Raw genomic sequence first — 21339 nt, forward strand, 5'->3', positions numbered from 1 at the left:
GTGGCAATCAGCTTGGAGGGGGTGTAAGGGATGACATATGGTTTACGGATAGCTTAGCGATGTGTCTTGAAGCTGTTTTTACTTAGTGTGTGTTTATTAGGGGTGGTTTGAAGGGAGATGATGAAACATTCATGGGTTAAGCCCACTCCCACTTCACTGGCACCAGTATGGAGTGTTCTACGTTATGGCATGTGCATGAATAATTAAGTAGGATATTTGTGCTCTAAATATTTTACCACATTAGAAAATAATGTATCGCTTTATAAAAATTGTTTAAAACACATTGAATAATGATAGCAACATTGTCACTTTTTGAGCACCTCCTATGTGGCAGATACTTCTCATATATTTGTATATGTTCTCATTAAATGCTTATATCAACTCTGAAAGACAGGTATTAGAGAAAACGGATAAAATTGTATATACTATGTTTTTGAGAACTTTTGTGTCAGGCAGTCTTCTCTGCAACTCATTTACGTTACTTAGCTTCAATCCTATGAAGTGGATACATTTTCAGATGAAGAAACAGCAGTTCAGTAACTTGTGTAAATTCACATGGTTACCAAAAGGTGAAGGGAAGATTTAAACCCAGGCTGTCTGACATTAGAACCTTTACTCTCAACCTCTGTGCTACATTTATACCATTTTACGGATAAGGAAGTAGAGATTGCTTTACTTACTCAAGGTCATCCGGATCACGGGCTGGAGCAGTTGAAAAGTACATGTGCCTGCGCCATTCTCCCCATCCAGGGTCCGTGAAGGGGGGGGCGGGCGGTGGACATATAGTGTCAGATGCTATGTCTGAGGAATTTATAGATTTTATGGTCACTTTTATGGCACATTCTGGGGTGGTCTTGAGAACTTAGCATTTTTAAAATCTCCCCAGACCATTGTGATAATGACCAGGTCTGGCAACTGTTGCCCTACTGTAGGGCTGGCTAATAAGTTTCATTCCTGGTGCCATTCTTGACTGATTAGTAGGTTATCTAGAGCGGTATGTTGAAACTCTTCAGGCTAAATCTGAGCTCAGCTGGGAAGAGCACCAGTGAGTGATTAGCCGCACACACAAGAGACAAGGGCGCTGGTGCCCTGGGTTTGCTATACTGACTCTATGTACTCAGGGCTTCAGCTGGGCTGGGGATTGTGTTATTGTTCCCAACTATTCACCCCCTTCCCTGGAAGAAGTTTCTGCCTCCTTGCCCCTGACTGTGACGGTGTGGCTTGCGGTGCCTCTCAGTAGGTCAAGATTCATCCATGTCCTACGGTCAGCTTTGGCCTCAGAATTTGTGTTGACCAAGAGAACGTGAGAAGTGGACGTGATATACAGCATGTCTGAGCGTGAGTTTTATGAGTGACTGTTTCAGTTCTGCCTCTTGCTCTTTTCCCTGTGCCATGAGAACAGTGTGTCCTGCAGGGACCTGGGAGCAGCTACAGCAGCTGACCCACCTCTGCTGACTGACATGAGTGAGAAATGAACATTGGCTCCTACAAGGCAAGCTGCTGAGATTTTGCAGTTATTATTGCAGCCAGGCTGACTAATACACTCCATTTCCAGAGTGAACTCTGGAAGTACAATTCAGTCCTAAACTGTCATTTGCCTTAATATTAGTTTTAGTCTTATCAGGTTGACTCTTAGTAAACTACCTAGATTATGCCATTGGGGAGTTGCAACTCCTTTCAAGAGATTCTAAGGGGCAGAGACTCAAAAGAAACCTTTCAGGGAACTGTGTTAGGATGGACCCCAATGATAACGAGTTACATCCCTAATGCCCAAGGGCTGCAATGGCTGAGGAGCACGTGTCATAGAATGGAGCCTGATCTCCACCTATTTCTGTTGCAAATTACATGTGCCTCTACGGCCATGGAGAGCTTGAGCATTAATCTATGTCTTTGTGCAGCCAGTTCTGTAGTTTCGTGTGTGTCTTTGAATTTACATTCAAGAACATAGGTCCATGAAGCTTGACCTTTAGAACCACTTTCCTGCAAATTGAATATCCCCTTATTTCAGCATGTTGAGCTCTTGAGATATTGACCTTTTAACAAGTGTAAGTACATGTAAGTACAGTAATGCCCTATCTGATCTTAGGAGTCATTCTCCTAATTTAACCATTTTGGGATAAGAACAGCTACTAACCTGGTCACTTGGGTGAGGATCAGTGTCATGTCGGGCCTGGTCAGCAAACGTCATATTCCTCGTGTGAATAACCAATTCATAGGTGCCTAGGATTCAAGTAGTCATAAATAGGTAAGCAGACCTTCTCCCTGTACGGCTCTGTTTTGAAGCGTTCCCAGCCTAATTTCCCAGAGGATTACGCTGACCTTGGGTGCTTTGATGGTTTGTAAGGCTCTCCTTCCTCTGTGTTAACAGCTTCCTAACACTCTTGGCATTTATGGTAACAAACTTCAGGTGCAGGCATCTTGTAGCAGCAAAACTTTTCCTCTTATGTGTGTGCTCCCTCGTTCCTTCTGCTCCTCTAATATAGCGTTTCCTCCTTAGCGTTTGAACTCTTGGTTGAAAAAAATGCTCTATAAATGAAGAGTCTGAGCTTCACCTCTCGTACCTCCCCCGGAGCTTTCCGCCTTCCAGAGGCAGAGGGGAGCACAGCGGAGCAGAGGAGTACTCAAGGCCAGCCAGTGGGGACTGACAGCCTGCAGCTGGCAAAGGAACACAGTGGGACCAGCCACAGGTGACTGCATGCAGCCAACTGGGTCAGGTTGTCACAGGAAGCTCAGGGGAGGCGGGCAGCCTCTGCAGCTGCTTCTGCTTGCTGTTTACTGGGAGCTGGGCCTTCCCCCCTCCCAAGAAGGACTAGCCTATCCTTGACCTCAAGTTGCAAAGCAGAGGAGAGTTCCTTTAGTTGTGTTAATCAGCAATGCAAGGAGTCAAAAAAAAAAAAAAGGTACACTAAGAGACCAACTCTTTTGTGCTTGTCCATATGAAAGAAAAAGCTTTTGGTCACCTTCCAAAAATGTGGTCTTGAGTGAACTAGACAAGGAGTATATTCTTGGCAAATCTAGGTGCTGTTACTCTTCTATCCAAGTGAACAACTACAGAAAATATAACCAATTGCCAAATGGTTAATGCAAAAGTTTTTAGTGTTGAATTTTTGATGAAGTAAAACCTGACTACCTTTAAGGGGACTAAAGTGGCTGAAATGTTCTTAAATGTTCATATAGACATTGCTAAGGATGTAAATGACCATCCTCCCACCTTCCACTCCCAGGCCTTTAGGCTGGCCTGTAATTCTCACTTATTGCTGGATCCCACCCCAGAATTTCTGATTCAGTACTTTGAAGTGAGAATCTGCATGTCTAACAAGTTCCAAATCTGCTGGTCTGAGGACCACACTTTGAGAACCCCTGAGATAGGTAACCGTCTTTGAAGGTGTGTAGATAGAGCCCGTCTTTAATCAGTATTGAGTGGTGTGTAGGAGGTATTATCGGAGGTGGTGCTGTGAGCCTGCAGATGTTGGTGATTAAGGAATTAAGGGTAAGGCCCCAATCACAGAGTTGAGTTAGGGATGGTGGGAGGGGAAGAGCCTGGAGACATAAGAAGGAAATGGGAGTGAAGGGCAGATTGAGGAATTCAAGTGAGAGGGAGAAACCCAGCCTGACACCGATCTCACTGCCATGTGAAGTGATTGCTTTATTGAGTTTGATCGCTGAGGCGGTGACAAGAGCTGTACCTAAAACAGATGGATAAGGCCCTGAAGGTTTTATTGTATCCCCTTCTGTATTAAATAGCAGAAATGGACAAGTTCTTTGAACTTTCATAATGATACTCATTTTCCTTGACAGTGTGTATTAATCGCCAGATGGGGAGCTCTTTCTTTTGGGCAAATAAGGTCATAAAGATAAGCTGTGACAATTAAATGGCCACATTTCTTTTATTTTATCAATATGGTTGGAGTCTAAGTTGAACATAAGATGTACACAGCTTTTTCTTCTTCAGAATTCTAAGATGATTTTTGATGTCTAAGTTCACATGGAAACATCAAGGCAGAAAAAGATGCAACTTTAAAAACCAATTTTCACATTACATTTGATTGTTAAGTAATTATTCAATATATTATTTTGATTTTAAAAATTAGAACCTTGCCATATATAGGTGGGTGATATATGGTCATAAAGTCACTGGGATTCTGCCTTCCACCTATGGTCACTAACAAAAGAATGTCCAAGTCTATTTTAAAAGCTTACTTAAAAATAATCATTTCAATGAAATAGCAGTAAATACGAATTATGATTCCTCTTTCTATGAAATGTCAAACATTAGGAGAGATAATATTAAAGTTCCCAAATACCTCCATGATAGCAATATTCAGGAAATAATATTTTATGGTAAACATTTTTAATAAACAGCAGCATAAAATAATCAGTGTTTAATATCATCTCTGGTGTGTGAAATACAAATGCATATATCCTCAATATAAAATAAGCTTCTTGTCATTACAATTCCATGCTTGTCTATTTGAAATGCCCATAATAACAAATCAAACATTAAGTAATACAGTGATTAAATGCATGCAGTGAAAATAAGGAAAGATATGATAGGGCGAGACATCTGAATACTGCCATTATATATTTGAAGAAAATCTATACCGAGTTAAAAACAAACAAAGGAAACAAGGAAACAGACCAGATATAAAAATGCAGAGATATATTTCACTTCTGTGATACAAACCATAAACATAGTTTTGTGCAAAAAAGAGAAAAGATCTGAAAATAAAGTCATCTTACAAAACATTGTCCACAAAGCAAAAGATATTTTTCAGTCTGTGAAAAAAATACTATTTTAATACAAAAGGGACTGTGTTATGTAGTATCACAGTGCTATTATAAAATACATTATTACAAGTGGTTTTGAAATTTAGTTTGCTCACCTTAATGACTTCAGTAATTATAAAATGTTTAAAATAAATGTTATAGTTCTTTATAAAAAACTAATTTGAATTTATTTTTTACCCATAGTAATGTTTTTCCAGAGTAGATATCTTACTGGCTCATGGAATGCTACTTTCCCTTTAAGGGACTCCTAGAAAAACTCAGGTTCACTGAAATTGTGTTTACTTAAAATAATAAATATTCTTGGAAAACAATTGATTGTCGTATGATATACAAAACTGTGGTTTGAATCTTCATCATTAAACAGTTGCATAGCAACAAAAGGATACAAATATTCTCCTCTACCTAAAGTTAAGAAATGTAACTTCTGAATCAGCTTATTTATGCCATAAAAATATGTCTTAATTTATTTCTGAATAAATCTGAATATAGCCAATTCTTTGTGTTCACAGTACCTATAAGTCCACATTTGTTGTCTGAAGATTCAGTGTTTGGGAAAAATTGCAACACATTTTGGTAAACATATTTCTTTGATTTCTCATCCTAATTGAATTTTTTGTTTTACAAAATTGAAATGTCAATGTGCTTCTAAGTCTCTTACATCCTCCTCATCAAATATCATTTCCAGGAATTACTTTATATCCTGTAAGTCTCTTTATAAGTCTCTTCAGCTGTAAAATAAAAAAATGAGACTTTGAGACATTGCTCTTAGAATAAATGAGTTATTCTTTTAACAGGAGAAAAATCAATCATAACATTCCTTTCTATATAGAACTTGAAACCCATAAGAATTCTAAAATTGGCAGAAGATGGCTAGCAGGTAAGGCATGAGGTGCACATTTGATACCTTCCTTCCTCTAACTAAGGCAAAAATGATCACGTTGCTTCTAGTTACCAGCTTAAAAATTTCAGTTCATGGTTATCTTTGAAGTGAGAACTCAGTACTTGTGTTTTTAAAAATACTGTAACATTTTGCAAATAGAATTCATAGTCTTTGGATTCCAACTAACACTATGAATACATTGTCATAACTCTTGGTGCTAGAATAAAATCTGTGAACATTTCCAGATCAGAAAAAAAAAAAAAAAGTGAGAGAAACTTTAAATTAACTAGATACTGGTGTCAGAGGGTTTCCTCCTTCCCCAGAGTCCACTGATCATGTGCACCCCCATACCTTAGACAGCGCATAAGCAGGAGGATGCAAGCATGGATGGGCTGGTCTGTAGCCACACCTCTATTCTTCAATGTTATTGGTCCAGGGAAGCTCCTGTGAGGCTGTCCCCATGGGAACCCTTGTTCCTTTCCCATGGATGCCGATCGAGGCCAAGGGGCCATTTTCCTGACTGTGCTGCCTTTGGTGCCTCATTTCTAATGCAACACAGTGAACTATCAACCGGCGGTCAATTTCAGCATCCACATCTAGCCTTATGATCTGATGCCCTATGTTATTTCAAGGGCTTGTGTAAACACACTGTGGAAAAAGCCTTCATGATCAACAGAGGAGACTCACAAAGAGGCACACTTTTCACGTTCCCAAAGAAGCCCCACTGTGCAGAAGGCTTCAGGGAAACTTACACTTATGGCTCGTTTCCATCTGGGATTTTAAATCTGGCCTAAAGTTTCCTCACTGATTCTGAACATCACTTCCATACAAACATGCATAGAGTCTAAATTGAATCAACATAATTCCTGAACATCTGTCCTGAAGAAAAGACAGCAGGTAGACAAAAGCTATGGTATATACATTTTGGGGAGAGAACAGTCATGGCAGCCAAAGGTGAATACACAAAGCACCGTTTGACTTTCCTTTTTGGTTTGATACTTAGTCATAAGGTTCGTTTCCTCTTCACTGGTTTGCAGTTTTCAGTACTTGAAACCAGATGTACCAATCCCAGTGGCATGGCCTACACCCTGATGGAGTGTTAATCCCACAATGTTTTTTTTCTGGCTGGTGTTTGCCCTGGTTGGTAAGACACAGTTAAACTTCACAGAAGATACTTGTTGCAATGTCTGCTAAATGAGAACCTTACTTTAATAAAAACATTTGAATATAAATCTTTTCTACGACTTTCTAGTTTTTCCTGTGTACCACATTTACAAAAGTTGTGCATTTTACAGTTCTGCAGAAATCATAGATTCGGTGTGTCCATGAATGTTGGAGTCTCCTAGCAAAGATGGTTGCTTTGAGTCTATTTTGTAGGGTTTTTGAGACTTGTTGCCAAAAACGGTGATACCCATTCCACCGGGATGATTCGGAATCGACATGTGTGGTAGTAAGGGAATATTTGCTTCCTGATTTGATCCTGATGAAGGTAGGCTGGTCACATGACCAGTGCTAGTCGACCCACTGGCACTGCTCGGGGACCGACTCTTGGGAGGTGGGCAGTGCTGAATCACTCTGGGAGGACCTGCTGGCTGATAGTGGGCAGCTGGAAACGCTGCATATCCAGGAGGTATTGGGTATCCATTGATGGGGATGAATCGCTGGTTCTGAGGTATTGGCGGGCTGATGAAACCAGCAATCTGGCCCTGTGGTGTAATACCCTGGCTCGGGAACATGTAATTGGGATATCTGGGGTTACTGAGATTACTCACTGGGCTGGCACTAAGGGAGGTTGTCTGCGTGGTGGCATTTCCGCCGGAAGGAGTAGTAGAGCTGGTATGACTTGAGAGTCCCTCCCAGGACCGAAGCCGGACGTGAATATCTTTAAATCTTGGTCTCCTGGAAGGAATCTCATTCCAACACTCTGTCATGAGGCTGTACATTCTTGGGGGGCAGTCTTCGGAGCATGGTAACAGCTGTCGTTTTCTCACCATCTCGATCACTTCCTGGTTACTAAATCCATAATATGGCTGGAGTCCAAAACTGAATATCTCCCACAAGACAACCCCAAAAGACCAGATATCTGAATCAGAAGAGAATTTACCATACATGATGGCTTCAGGGGGCATCCAGCGAATAGGCAGCAAAGACTTACTCTGCACCCTGTAGTAATCAGCGGAGTATATTTCTCTGGAAAGCCCAAGGTCTGAAATCTTTACGTGAAGTTGCTCTCCGATTAAAATATTGCGAGCTGCAAGGTCCTTATGGACAAAGAAGTGACTAGACAGGTATTCCATGCCGGCTGCGATCTGAATTGCAATGTGTAGAAAATCTCCGTGATCCAGGCTGGATTTTACAGTCCCATCTTCATCACTGCTACAGCCAACGTCTGAATGTGGGGACCGCATGATGAGGAACTCGTGGAGATCCCCCTGATTCATATACTCAAAAAGCATACACACAGGTTGTTCCTGAGTGACAGCCCCTAGAAGGCAGACAATATTGGGGTGGTGTAGTTCGGCCATCAGGGAGGCTTCTTGTTGAAATTCTGTCCATTGCTGGGGGTTGTTATAGTCTTTCAAGGTCTTTATAGCAACTAACTGAGCATGGTCCATGCCTGGGAGATAGAGATGGCCCTTATAGATCTTTCCAAAGGCACATTCACCCAATTCTTCCATAAAACGTACAGCAGAAAGAGGCAGCTCTTTAGCCTTGCTCTGTAGGAAAGAAAGGCAAAGTGTGGTTTAAAACATTTTCTAAGGCAAGACATCCTGGCATCTGAAAGGAGGGGTGAGGCATATTGAGAAAGCTTCTGTACATCAAATTAATCACAACATTGTACATCTAGAAGTCTTTAGAATTGTTGGCTACAACTTAGGCATAGGCAGAGTTTTGTCCACCACTCCCCTATCCCTCCATGCACACCCCCTGCTCCAACAATGGTTTCCTGCCGTTACCTAGAATCTTGCTACTCAAAGAGTGGTCTTGGGAAGAGCAACATTGAAGCTCACTACAAATGCAGACTCTTGGACCCACCTCGGACCTACTGAATCACGATGTGCATTTAACAAGACCCCAGGTGATTCTGGTGAATGTTAGAGTGTGAGAAGCACTGCTGCTGAGGATACAGCCTTAATCCTTAGCCTGGGACCTAAGAGTATTTGTGACCTGGTCTTACCCTTGCTACGCCTCCACATGATGGCATCACTTAGGCCGAATAGGTCTCCTCATTGTCCACATGCAAATGGCATGCATGTTCTTGCCTAATACCTTTGTTCTTCCAACGCTCTCCTATTTCTAAGGTATATATTGAGCTAAAAGCCAGAGAAACCAAAACAAAAGGCTGTTCTGAGGTGCTCATAGTAGAGGTGGGGAGGTTTGGAATGTGCTTCTCTCTACCTATCGAATCCTTGTTCTGAAACTCTCCCTGACCGCTCTGTTCTTTGCCTCCTGTGGAATCCCTCTGGCTTTACCGTCTGAATGCCACTATGTGCAGGATGCAGTGAGGTGACTGGCTACACGCTGACCTCCACAGCCACAGTTCAAATTGGAACCCTGCCCTCTCCACTTACCGGCCGTGTGACCCTGGGTACAATATTTAACCACTCTGTGCTTCAATTCCCTCATCTATAAAATGGGATGATAATCGTACTTATCTCGTAGGGTTCTTGTGAACTTTTAGTAAGTTAACATTTGTCAAGTGTTCAGCATGATGTCTGGCACATGGTAAGGGCTATTGAACTTTTAGCTATTATTACCTTGCTATTGCTGCTCTTTTTACGAATATACTTTGTCCTCTCAATCATATTTCAAGTTTTTTTTTTTTTTTTTTTTTGGCTGCACCGTGTGGCATGCGGTATCTTAGTTCCCCGACCAGGGATTGAACCCATGCCCCCTGCATTGGGAGCACGAAGTCTTAACCACTGGACCTCCAGGAAGTCCCCCAGATTTCAGTTTTTTGAAGGGAGCTATTGCCTTTCGAACCAACCGATTATCTCTATGGCTTTGCAAGTGGGTTATTTACTGATTGACCTGAAAACAGACAGGAGAAAGCATCTAGCTCACAATGAAAATAAATATTAAATTGTGACATTTGATCTTGACAGTAAACATCTATTATGTCATGTGTTTTTACTATTTTTGAAATTCACCTCTGATCTATCCTGACATTTAATCTAATTTGTTAGGGAAAAAGTCATAAAAGCAATGCATTTGTACCTAAACTGATTTTTTAAATAATCCCTTTAAATGCACTTTAAATCCTTATTTTTTTAAAAAAAAGTACTGCTGTGAGTATCCCAATTGAAGCTGATAATTTTGCAAATACATATGGAATTCAGAGCTCTCTGTACACAGTTTAAATCAACAGTTTAGAAAATTAACTAAAAATTTTCTCTAACCCAAACTCTACTAATCTAGAATTCATGATGATTAGCTCTGCTCTAGGCTAATTTTTGCAAGGCAAAATGCCCATTAACCTAATTATAAGTGTAAATAAACTTGTAGCAAAATACCCACTTAAGAGGACAAAATAGAACTGAGAATTTTGAAACATTAATTCCTCCATGCAAATAATATTTCTTATCATCTATAGGTCTCACTAATTTGTTAAAGCAGATTTTATGGGGTTTGTATTTATAAATGTCTTACAGTAAAGTTACTTCTGCTGAAAGTAATGGCAACTTCTTGCTTTAAACATTTAGGCAATTGAAGCTTATTAATACAGTCCTATTAATTATAGTATTGTTTGTAACAGATTAGAAATAACCTAAATGTCTACTTAGTGGAAACTGATTAAATTAATTGTGATGGAGCTAGTAAAAACAATATTATACATTTGTAAGAATATTATACAGTTGTAAGAACAAATGAGGACACTTTCTATGTACTGATATCCAAAATCCTACTACTAAGTTAAAAATAAAAAGCAAAAGAACAGTTAATGCTGTATGCTGCTTTTGTGTGAAAGAGGAGGAGAAAAAGAATGAATATATTCATATTTCTGCCCATAGGCATAAAGAAACTCTGAAAGGATACTCAAGAAACAGCAGTGGTTATTGGGAGGATATGGAGGTGGGAACTGGGGGGAGGGGGGCAGAGGTGGGAGATTTTTCACTTTATGCTTTTTTATACTTTTTTGTTTTTGTTTTTGCGGCACGCGGGCCTCTCGCCGTTGTGGCCTCTCCCGTTGCGGAGCACAGGCTCCGGACGCGCAGGCTCAGCGGTCATGGCTCACGGGCCCAGCCGCTCTGCGGCATGTGGGATCTTCCCCGACCAGGGGCACGAACCCGTGTCCCCTGCATCGGCAGGCGGACTCTCAACCACTGCGCCACCAGGGAAGCACTGCTTTTTTATACTTTTGAATTTATGAACCAGGTGAATATATTATCAATTCAAAAAAATGAATAATTTAAAAACATATGACCCATCTTTCTATCTGACTGAATCCAGGAAATTTATTCTGCAATCACAATTCCTTCACTGTTTTTCCTTTTGCTTCTAGGGTCAGGATTCTGTGGTTGCTACGAGTTCCTTTGGGAGAACAGAATGTAGGTGATGGGAAGAGTAACCAAGCCTACTTTGTAACTCTTGCAGCCCTCAGATTGATTGTGCTTTCGTGGCCAGAGTAATCCAAAGTGAATTTTTCCCACATGACATTACGACAGGGATTTCCATCAGAACTTTACCTAATGATGTAAATGAATCCAATTTATGTGAAAGTCCCTTGAATGGCATGGTAGGTATTACTTACTTTTTTAAAAAAATTATTTATTATTATTTTTTAATTTTTTTGTGGTACGTGGGCCTCTCACTGTTGTGGCCTCTTCCGTTGCGGAGCGCAGGCTCCAGACGCACAGGCCCAGTGGCCATGGCTCACGGGCCCAGCCGCTCTGCGGCATGTGGGATCTTCCCAGACCGGGGCACGAACCCGTGTCCCCTGCATCAGCAGGCGGACTCTCAACCACTGCGCCACCAGGGAAGTCCTTACTTTTTGATTTAAACAGGATCTCTCATGCTTTTGGTGAAAGAGAAGGGTATGGGACTGAGTAATAAACTACTTTCGAGGGAAAGTGGGAATGAGGAACTAAACCCAAGGAATATTAGACTGATCTAATGAGGCGTTAGGACTCTTCCCCCTTCCCCTGCTGAAGCTTAACCCATAGGCAGTGTGGGGTAATTCAAACCATGTAACCTTTGGACTCATACAAATCTGAATTTGCATCTTGGACCTGCCGCTTTCTATTATTAATAGTTAATATTTATATAGCACTTACTATGCGCCAGACACTGTTCTGAGCACTTGACAAATATTAACTCATTTACTATAACAACCCTGTGGGATAAGTCCTATATATTACGTGGCTGACCTTGGGTGAGTTTCCTAACTTTTCTGAACCTCTATTTCCATATCTATAAAATAATATAATATCTAGCTTCCATAATTACAGTAGGGATTAAATGCAACAATGTATGAAAGTAATTTCCACCTAATAAGTGCTCTTTAAATCAATTTTATTATCCTTCTTAGGGAAGTAATCCAGAAAGTGGAGTCAATGCAAATGATTTAGATCCATTTACAGCCTTAAATAGCTCTAGATAGTCATCTATAATTCTATGTTTAAAAAACGAATGTTTAAATTTCTTCTTGTTAATCTTTCTCTGTTCTCCTGTAGTTGCTGGTTTTTAAAAAAATTCTTTGGAAATGACAGAGACTCTGTTTTGGAACCCGAGGGCGGGTAAGAATTTGAGTGGACTGTGGTCTGCTCCTCTGAGGATTCTGGAAAATGCAGATGGAGGTGGAGGGAGCAAAGACCCACGTGGAAGAGTGGATGGTGGCAGATGGGAAAGGAAGCAAGCAGGCCAAACTGGTGGGGACTGGAAGAGAAGAGGAGGTGGACGGGACCTTGGCGCTGGCCTGACACATGGCCCCTGGGGCTTCACGGCTAAGAAAGCCGGCTGCATTCCCATACACTGAGGTAAGAAAATTAGTTCTCTGGTATTCACCTTTGGAAGAAGAACTCTTACTCTTGCCATTTTACAGATGGAGAAAGAGGCTTAGAAAAGTATCAAGAATTTTTAGGAGAGCCAATATTGCTGCCCTTGTGTGTACAAGGCCTTCTGTTTGAAACCAGAGAAGCTGGCTGGCTGGCAACCCCAGTTGGACACAGCATGTCTCTGGAGGCTCAGCCTGGGGCCTGACACCTTGCAGGGCTGTGAGGTCAGCCTTCAGTGTGTGGTCACTCTGTGGAATGATAATTGTTCTTCTTTCTCTCTGTTCAGACACATGAAAAAGTATGTTTTGACCCAAAGTGTGTCTTGTCATAGCTCACTAATACCTGGTGGGCCAGACGGCATAGAGTCCCAAATCATCTCCAGCCGACAGAAGGAAGGAATAGTTCATCAGAGCTAGTCAGAACCAAATTTGGGGATTTGCTTTGGAAAAAAAGCACGGAAAGTAACCAAAATGACCAATTTCACAAAACCTTTCCTCGGAACACCTGTGCATCAGCCAGCGTAGAAATACCCAGGAAAAAACTGCTCGGAGCTTGGTTTCAGGGGAACAATTTACACAGTGATTTGCAGTTTTTAAATGCTCAAGTTATTTGGTACAAATGAGTCTTAACTATAGACTCATTTTCAAATTTTACATAAATCCTGACCTAGTTAAAAAATCATAAAAACCCTTAAAGAAGCAGTCAGTAGACTGTATGGTGACGGCAGGAAATTAGCTGTATTGTTGAGGAACAGATGGTTTACATTATACAGACCCTTTAGGCTAAACTTGTTTAGGTCTGGCATATTGTAAATTATATTTTGGTAATGAAAGTGAAATGACCTCTGCTTGACCTCAAGTGGGGTTTGTCTGCTTGAACCAATGTAGTGGAAAACTATGAAAGAAAATGAAGTCATAAAGTTTTGGCAGTTCAATTTTGGCTCATTTCAAGTTAAGGGGTTATAAATCTGTTTAGTTTTTGTTTGACAAGTATTTGTCATACAGGGATGTACAAAATGTAAAGAAGTGTAAAATACACATGAGGCACGATGCCAAAGTAAACCAAGTACAAAGGAAAACTGGAATGAATAGGGTCCTGGGCTCCTATCTCTTTATCACTCCCTCCATTAGTTGAATGACAAGATGGGCTCCGTTTATTATATGCTGTAAGGCAATTAAGTACCTTAAAACTGAAACAGGCTTTCAGTTTAAATGTTAACATTTTTACTTCTCAAAGTAAACACACATCTGCCTCAGTGCGGTTTAAAAAATTATATAATTTTTTCGGGGGGGAGAAAAAGCAAAGTTGATGTAGAAGTTGATACATTATTCTAAAATCCAATTGTGCTTCTTCCCCTAGAAGTTTTTGAAGAACAACTGTGTTCAGGTTTAAATGAGCTCTTCACTGGAGGAAAATGAAGGGAGAATATTTTAGATGTGAGTCCTTAGATGTGAGTCGCTGTGAGTATTGCAGTCCTGTCCAAACAGCTGCTAGAGAGGCCAGGCGGATGTTGGTGGCTTCTCTCACCTGAGTGATGAATACTAAGTGGGGACATGTGCCCCTTTTAGATCCATTAACTTTAGGTATGAAAGCAATGAACCATGGGTAGTTTTTAAAAATTGTAATTATGTAGATGGCAGATGGATAAGGCGGACAGACTCAGTGACTTTATGTCTTTCCACCTCTGGGAAGTTACACCTTAGGTGATAATACACTTGAAATGACTCCTCTGGAGGACACTGCTTGCGACTAAGCTGCCATTTCCTGCTCACTTTTCCTAAGTGACTACCACAGGAAATGAGATGAGTATTCTGTGATGGCCATCAACATTGGCGTGCAGCACGGATCCCGCTCTGTGACTTTTCACCTCTAACCTGAACAGGGCATGACTGATGGCTCTACTTTTGAGTCCAATTTGAAGTAGACACACAGATGAAAAGCAGAGCCACATGAGGGTGGAGGGAACCAGAGCTCAGGGCAGTGCTCTGGGACAGGAAGTTGGCTCCAGCAGCAGGTGCTGGTAAAGGACTGAAGTTCATGTTCCTACAATGGACCCAAACCTCCTCCTATAGTCCTTGCAGCCCCTATACCAGTTCCTTTCCCATTCCTCATGTCCCAAGGCTGCTGCCCTTTTACAAATCTCTTTTGCTATACACATTTGCCGATTCTAGCTGTATACAAGTATCTGTAGGAGAAGAGTGGGTCCCACACAGTGACATTTGTCCTCACCCTATTAGAGGAATAATGAAGCAGGCCCTACTGAAGTTAGGGGGTAAGTTTGGGTAATAGGAGGACATGACCAGGTCTGTTTCTCTTTGAAAGCACAGTTTTCTCTGAGAACTGTATTCCTTGTGGACTTACTCTCTGCATCTCAAGTTGATCAGCAGAGTCTACACCAGAGCAGGCACTGGAATCCCCCAGAGGGCCTGTTAAAACACAGACTGCTAGGCCTCACTCCTAGAGTTTCTAATTCTGTAAGTCAGATTCTGCAGTTCTGACAACTTGCCAGGTGATAAGGATGCTCTGGGACTGGAATAAATGAGAGAACCACTGGAATAAATGAATATGACTTTCAAAAAAAAAAAAAAAAGAGAAAAGAATACAACTTTCTGGATCAGACAGTTACTGAGTGTCTGGTCCCTGCTCCCGGCATGATGAATGACCACAGTGTGTCTGCAGAACCTGATTGAATGATTCTGACTTACACGAGACAGAGACTATACACTGTGCTCCGGAAGATGCTTTGGAAATGCCAGCTAGAGAGAAATGTAAGAGCCGTCGACTGGTATTTCACTGGGTTATATTCTGCATGGCTACTGTCAGAGAGATTCAAGGTTTTGAAATAGAAATCACGTTGTAGCTTGGACCATGTCATCAGTTTATTATATTTTCATGTGCAGCCAACTGTGTGGGATATATTTTCATAGCTGGTTACCTCAGTCAGGCAATTGATACTATATATACTATGTACCAAAGAGTATACACACAGAATAGTATATGAGAGACCATTTAAGAACCATGAGGAGAGAGGACACAACTCCTATCCTAGATGTTTGTAATTTGAGCTTAGTAATAACTACCATGTATTGAATACTTGCCACGTACCAGACACTGAGATCATAATAATGGCTACGATTTGGGGAGGGGGGGCTGTTTATGTGTTAGGCTATAAGTGCTTTATACATATTAATTCTTTTCATCCTCACAATAACGCTATGAAATTGGTCACTGTGACTATTATCCCCATTTTACAGACAGAGAACCTGAGGAACAGTGGTTAAGTGATCCCACAACTAGAAGGTTGTAAATTCAGACTCCAGGGTCTGTCTTCCTCATGACTACACTACACTCCCTTGTGGGGTCTCTCAATGTTCAATGCATCAACTCATTTAACCCTCATCCCAAATCCGTGAGATTCATACTATGATTTCCCCACTTTATGGATCAAGAAATTAAGGCCTTCAATGGTTAAGTAGCTTGCCTATGGAAGCACAACTATTAGGTAGTGATGTCAAGATTCAGCTCCAGCTGTGTCTGGCTCCAAAGATGAAGCACTTTTCTGGGAAGAAGAGGTAGTTTTCATTTGACCATCAGAAGGCTCCACAATTTTAAAAGCATGAGGCCCACTGGTATAAAAGTGGAATGTCAAGGTGTAATTACTCTCTGGCCTCTGATGACCTAGACCTTACTCTGGCTGATCCTTTGTTGCTCCCATTAGTTGACTGGAGTAAGTGAACAAAACCATTCAACAGCAGGCTGTACCTGAGTTGGGCACAAGAGCCCTGGAGAGTACGTGAAATTGAGATGTTTTTAGTATCTGGCCTTGGCTGTTGACAGGAATCTGCTTGACTCTAAGGCCTATTTTCCTTTCCTGTGCATTTTACTGGTTCTTAGGTAAACAGTGTTAGAATTGTGAAACAACTGACTCCACTCATAAATGGAAATGATTACATTCTAAAAGCTTAAAGGCCACAACCATTTGATTTTGGGAGATTATGGACATTTTCAAAGACTACAGCTGAACTAAGTGCCTTCTGGTTTATGCAATCAAATTCTAGAGGGAGTTCCAACCAATAGTTCGCCATATTTGTTCAGAGTTCAGCTGCACTTCTCTGGAAGTGATTTAACTTCAGAAACAGTCCTTTTCTCTATAATGTTAACTTTGTGATAGTTAGTTTGAATGTTTGGTGGTGACCAGGATTGATTCTGTGGTGGAGTTACTTTATAATGTCAACAGGAGAAGTTCTATTCTGCCTGGAAACAGTAATTTTAATGTCAGCGTGAGCTACCATGTGCTCATAACTTGGGCTTGTGTGTTTCAGTCAGCCTGAAAATTAAGGCAGTAGAGTGAAACAGGGCAGGGGTCCCCAACCACTGGGCTGCGGACGGGTACTGGTCCGCGAGCAAGCGAAGCTTCATCTGCCACTTCCCATCGCTCACAGGAACGTCTGAACCATCCCCCCGCTCCCCGTTTGTGGAAAAATTGTCTTCCACGAAACCGGTCCCTGGCGCCAAAAAGGTTGGGGACTGCTGAAATAGGGAACATTTGGGCTCTGGACCTGGAGAGACCTGGCTTTGAGTTCTGGCTCTCCCACTCACTAACTGTGTGACTTTGGGCAGACTCTTAATCTCAAGCTCCAGTTTTCTGACCGCCCAAAATCAGGCTCAAATTAGTACCAACTTCAGAGGGTTACTGTAAAGACTGTATTGAGATAACGCGTGTGCAGTACTTCAGCTTATTCATAATATCCATTCATAATACTCATTCTCCCTAGAAGTAAAACTTCTAAAGACATAGCTGTAAGCTGATCTCTGTACTGGACAGTCCCCCAGTCTTCACTATCAGACCCTCTCTGCCCTGAGGGATTTTATCCAGGGTGTGAACAGGGTGTGGGGCAGAGGATTTATGCTCACTGGATGGGCACAGGAATACCAGAGCTATCTAAAGAGCTACCTCTATAATCTCTGCTCTAATTGCCTTGCCCTCACCCCAGTTAATGCTGTGGGTTGCTGAATCCTATAGCTTCCTCCCCAGCCCACAGTATCTGGTACACAGCATTTGGTGGTTGATTTAAAAGGTTTGTGATTGTTCATATCATCACTGTAACAAAAAAATAATAGTAACTTCTAGCTGTTGAGGACCTGTGAGGTGCCAGGCACACTATCTTGAAGTGTCAGAAACAGCTCGTTTAGAATAGATTGGTGGCTGCTAGTGGTAGAGAGTGGGGAGGGAAGGGGTAGGCAAAACAGGTAAAGGAGTCAAAAGGTACGAACTTCCAGTTATAAAATAAGTAAGTTATGGGGATGTGCAGCATGGCCAATATAGTTCGTAATACTGATTGTATATTTGAAAGTTGTTAAGAGAATAAATCTTAAACCTTCTCGTCACAAGAAAAAAAATTTTGTAATGATGTATGTTGGCAGATCATTTTGCACTATATAAAAATATTGAATCATTATGTTATACACCCGAAACTAATGTAATATGTGTGAATTATACTGCAATAAAAATACATTTAAAAATCTCTTTTAAGTACTATTTGTATCCTTGTTTTATAAATGAGAAAACAAAGATCTCATGGCCAGTAAACAATGGAGGCAAGATTTGTAATCATATCTCTCTGCCTCTAAATCCTTGATCTTTGAAGTATATTATACTACCTCTTAGAAATAAACTAAGAACAAATGTGGCTGGAAAGGTAACTTAGGCCCAGAGACTGTGGACTCCTATATACTGGGAGGAAGAATTTTATAACTTGAGATTTGGTCCTTCCAGATTGGGGAATCATTTTGTCAAGTGGGAGCTAAAGCAATGCCAGAGGATGAAATCAGCATGAGAGAGAGAAAGAGGAAAGAGAACTGACAAACATCAGAGGAGGCTCCCGTTTGGGGAGTTAAAAAGAAGAAGAGCTAGTGAAGAAAAGGGGAGGAGATAGTAGGAGAGCCAAGAGAAAGTGTTTCAACATGGTGGTTAAGAATATCGAATGCTCCAGAGAAATTAAAGAGGATGAAGGCTTGGGAAAGGCCATCGGATTAAATTACATTACTGGTGATTCCCCAGAGGCCATGTGAATAGAATGATAGCTCAGAAGCCTTGGAGACAATGGCTTTAAGGAGTGAGTGGAAACGTTATTGAGGACGTTTTAGCACTAAGTGTAGTGACAGTGGATAAGAACAGGGATTTCAAAGGGGTGGCTTGACCACAGCAGGGATTTTTACATGGAAGCATGTTGCTAGCAAAAGGGACAGGCCCAGGGAACATAATTGTCAGTACATTCAGCAATGGCTGAATACCTTGGCTGGAAAGGAAAAGGTGAGAGGAATAGCCTGGAAGTGGAGAAACAGAGAAGCGGGCAAGAGATGAGGGTTAGTTGAGAAATAAAATACAGCCACCAGTTTCAGAAAGCTATAGGCCAATTTTGCTTTCCCCCCAATCTTCCTTACATCAGCCAGGAGCTGCAGGAGTTTGACCCAAAGGCTTATTTAGGTTTCCTGACCCTCATTCTCAAATTCCTCCACCCTTAACCTCTTTGAGGGTCTAAATCCCACATAGGTGCGTCACATAGGGAAGGACAGAACTGGTCCTGTGCTTGACGGAGAGTCTCTGCTGCCCTTCTAAGTCCCCAGGAGGCAAGCTCCACAGCTTCCCTCCCTCAGCGAGACTGCTCAGTGTTTCCGATGTGACAGCTTGGGGCGGGGGGCGGGGCGGGAGGCAGAGGGAAAGAATCGGAGAGATGGCAAGTTAGAGTTTCCAGGCTTCTTGGAGAAGGTTCATTTTCCACAGTACTTAAAAAAAAAAAAACCCTTACTCAGATTGTAAAATTTGTAATGCAAGATAGAAAAACCCTACGTAGTTCCTGCATCACCAGAGTACTGTCAGAAGATTTTAAAGATGGAAAAGATAGGAGATTAACTAATCCAACTGAATGGCTTGAAATCTTTTGCTGAGCAAAATAAAAGAAAAATAAACAAACCGTCCTTTGCATGAACACAGTCGACCTCTTTCTCTGAACAGCCGAGAAAATTGAGACACAGAGGGGCTAAGTGGCTACTCGGGGTCACAGGGCAGTTAGAGGTGGAGCCAGGGGAGCATCTCCATTTCCTGACTGTTCAAGGCTCAGACGTAAGATGCCTGTCTGGTCCACTGGCTTCCTTTCCCCACAGATCAGAAGGAGACTCATGCCTCCTCAAAAGTTTTAACTTCCAACTGTACCGTTCACCTCTCTGGGGACTCAAGCCAGATCCCGTCAGCCAGTCTGTCTGCAGCTGCCTATTGTCACCTCTGAAGGGTATGGATTTCTAATCTCCCAGAGGAGCCTCTTCTTAATACAAACACTTGAGGTTGGTGGGGCAGCAGGGGGTGGGGACGGTGGGTAAAATCAGCTCAGCAAGTGGAGAGAGATGAACAGAGATAGTTTAAACCTTGAAGGGCACATTCATTTGAATAAATAAGAATGAGGCCAGGGCAGACCAGCTTCTACCCTTCATTCCTTTTTCATCCCAACCTCCAAATATCCTTTTGATTTTACTCTGGTAGGGTGTTTTTTTCCCAAGACTTTTTTTGTTTTGTTTTTTTCTCTTTCTTTCTTATGTGTGTCCCTTCCTTTTAGATTTTATAGGTACGGGTAATATTTATGTGTCAGTGACCTCTCAAAGCAGTTTTAGAGATTGACTGTTTACATTTGGGAATTTTCTTTAAGGTCTACAAAGTTCTTTGTGCTTTTTCCAGGAAAGGCACTCAGTAAGAACCAAAACAAACAGCTGAATAAGTCAAATTTGATTGGAGCCAAACTTCTTAGGAGAGTAAGAAAAAAAAGTTAGCATTTGTTTTTGTTGTTTCCTTTCCCCTCCTCAACCCAGTCACATATTCTTGAGCCATTCCTACTTCTAGTCTGATTCAGAATTGCTTGTGAGCTGTTTAAGGCTAAACTCTAAGCCCTGTGTTGGAGAAATCTTGACACTGGGAGATTTCGCAAGGCACATTTCGGAAACGGTCCAGAAATGATGAAAACAATGTTTTGCTTCACCAAGTCTTAGGAAAAATTTATCCCCGTATATTTTACATTTGTCTCCATGACCATGGAGGATGGAGGACTATTGTTGCTCTGGCCAAATTTCACATGTCCCTGGCAGGACCGGGGCTATGTAACTCAAGCTTACAACTGTTATCCAGGCCTCTTCAGGAGGTCTGTCAGAGCCAGGTGAATCCTGTGGTTAGTGTTCAGCCCAGACTGACAAATGGAGTGTCATATTTAATTATTTGCCTGCCCCCATACCCCCTTCCCAGCATGATTTGTCCTGTGAAAAAGTTATCATGGCATGGGCAAGTTCAAGGGCTCTCCCTAGAGCTGAAAAATCTCTATTCACATTTTATCTCTTCCAACTACTAGCTCTTTGACCTTAGGCAAGTTACTGAACTGGTTTGGAGTCTCAGTTACCCTGGTTGTATGAGAGTGATAATAATATCTACCTTATATAATAGGTGTGAGGATTAAATGAGATAATGAATGCAAAAGCTCCTGGAATAGTTCCTGATGATGTGTATCATTCAGTATATATTAGTTTTCTCTATTTGTGCCACGGAGCCCTCTGAGATCTTTATTTGAAAGACAACATAAATCCAAAACACCGTGCCTGTTGGACATACCATGTGTTGCAAAATAAACCTCCACTTAG

At 41.5% G+C, this 21339-nt stretch overlaps 1 protein-coding gene across 1 annotated transcript in view; it reads right to left on the reverse strand.

Moving 5' to 3' along the window:
- Positions 1–3912: 3912 nt before the first annotated feature.
- The window catches only part of ROR1 (receptor tyrosine kinase like orphan receptor 1), a 169933-nt gene continuing 152506 nt past the window's right edge, over positions 3913–21339 (reverse strand). The window contains exon 8 of the mRNA XM_060294681.2: positions 3913–8385. Within this exon, the coding sequence (XP_060150664.2) occupies positions 6958–8385 (1428 nt within the window). The 3' untranslated portion in view covers positions 3913–6957. The remainder of the gene's footprint in view (positions 8386–21339) is intronic.

Source organism: Globicephala melas, chromosome 1 (assembly GCF_963455315.2).
Source record: "Globicephala melas chromosome 1, mGloMel1.2, whole genome shotgun sequence".
In the NCBI taxonomy this organism is placed as follows: domain Eukaryota; kingdom Metazoa; phylum Chordata; class Mammalia; order Artiodactyla; family Delphinidae; genus Globicephala; species Globicephala melas.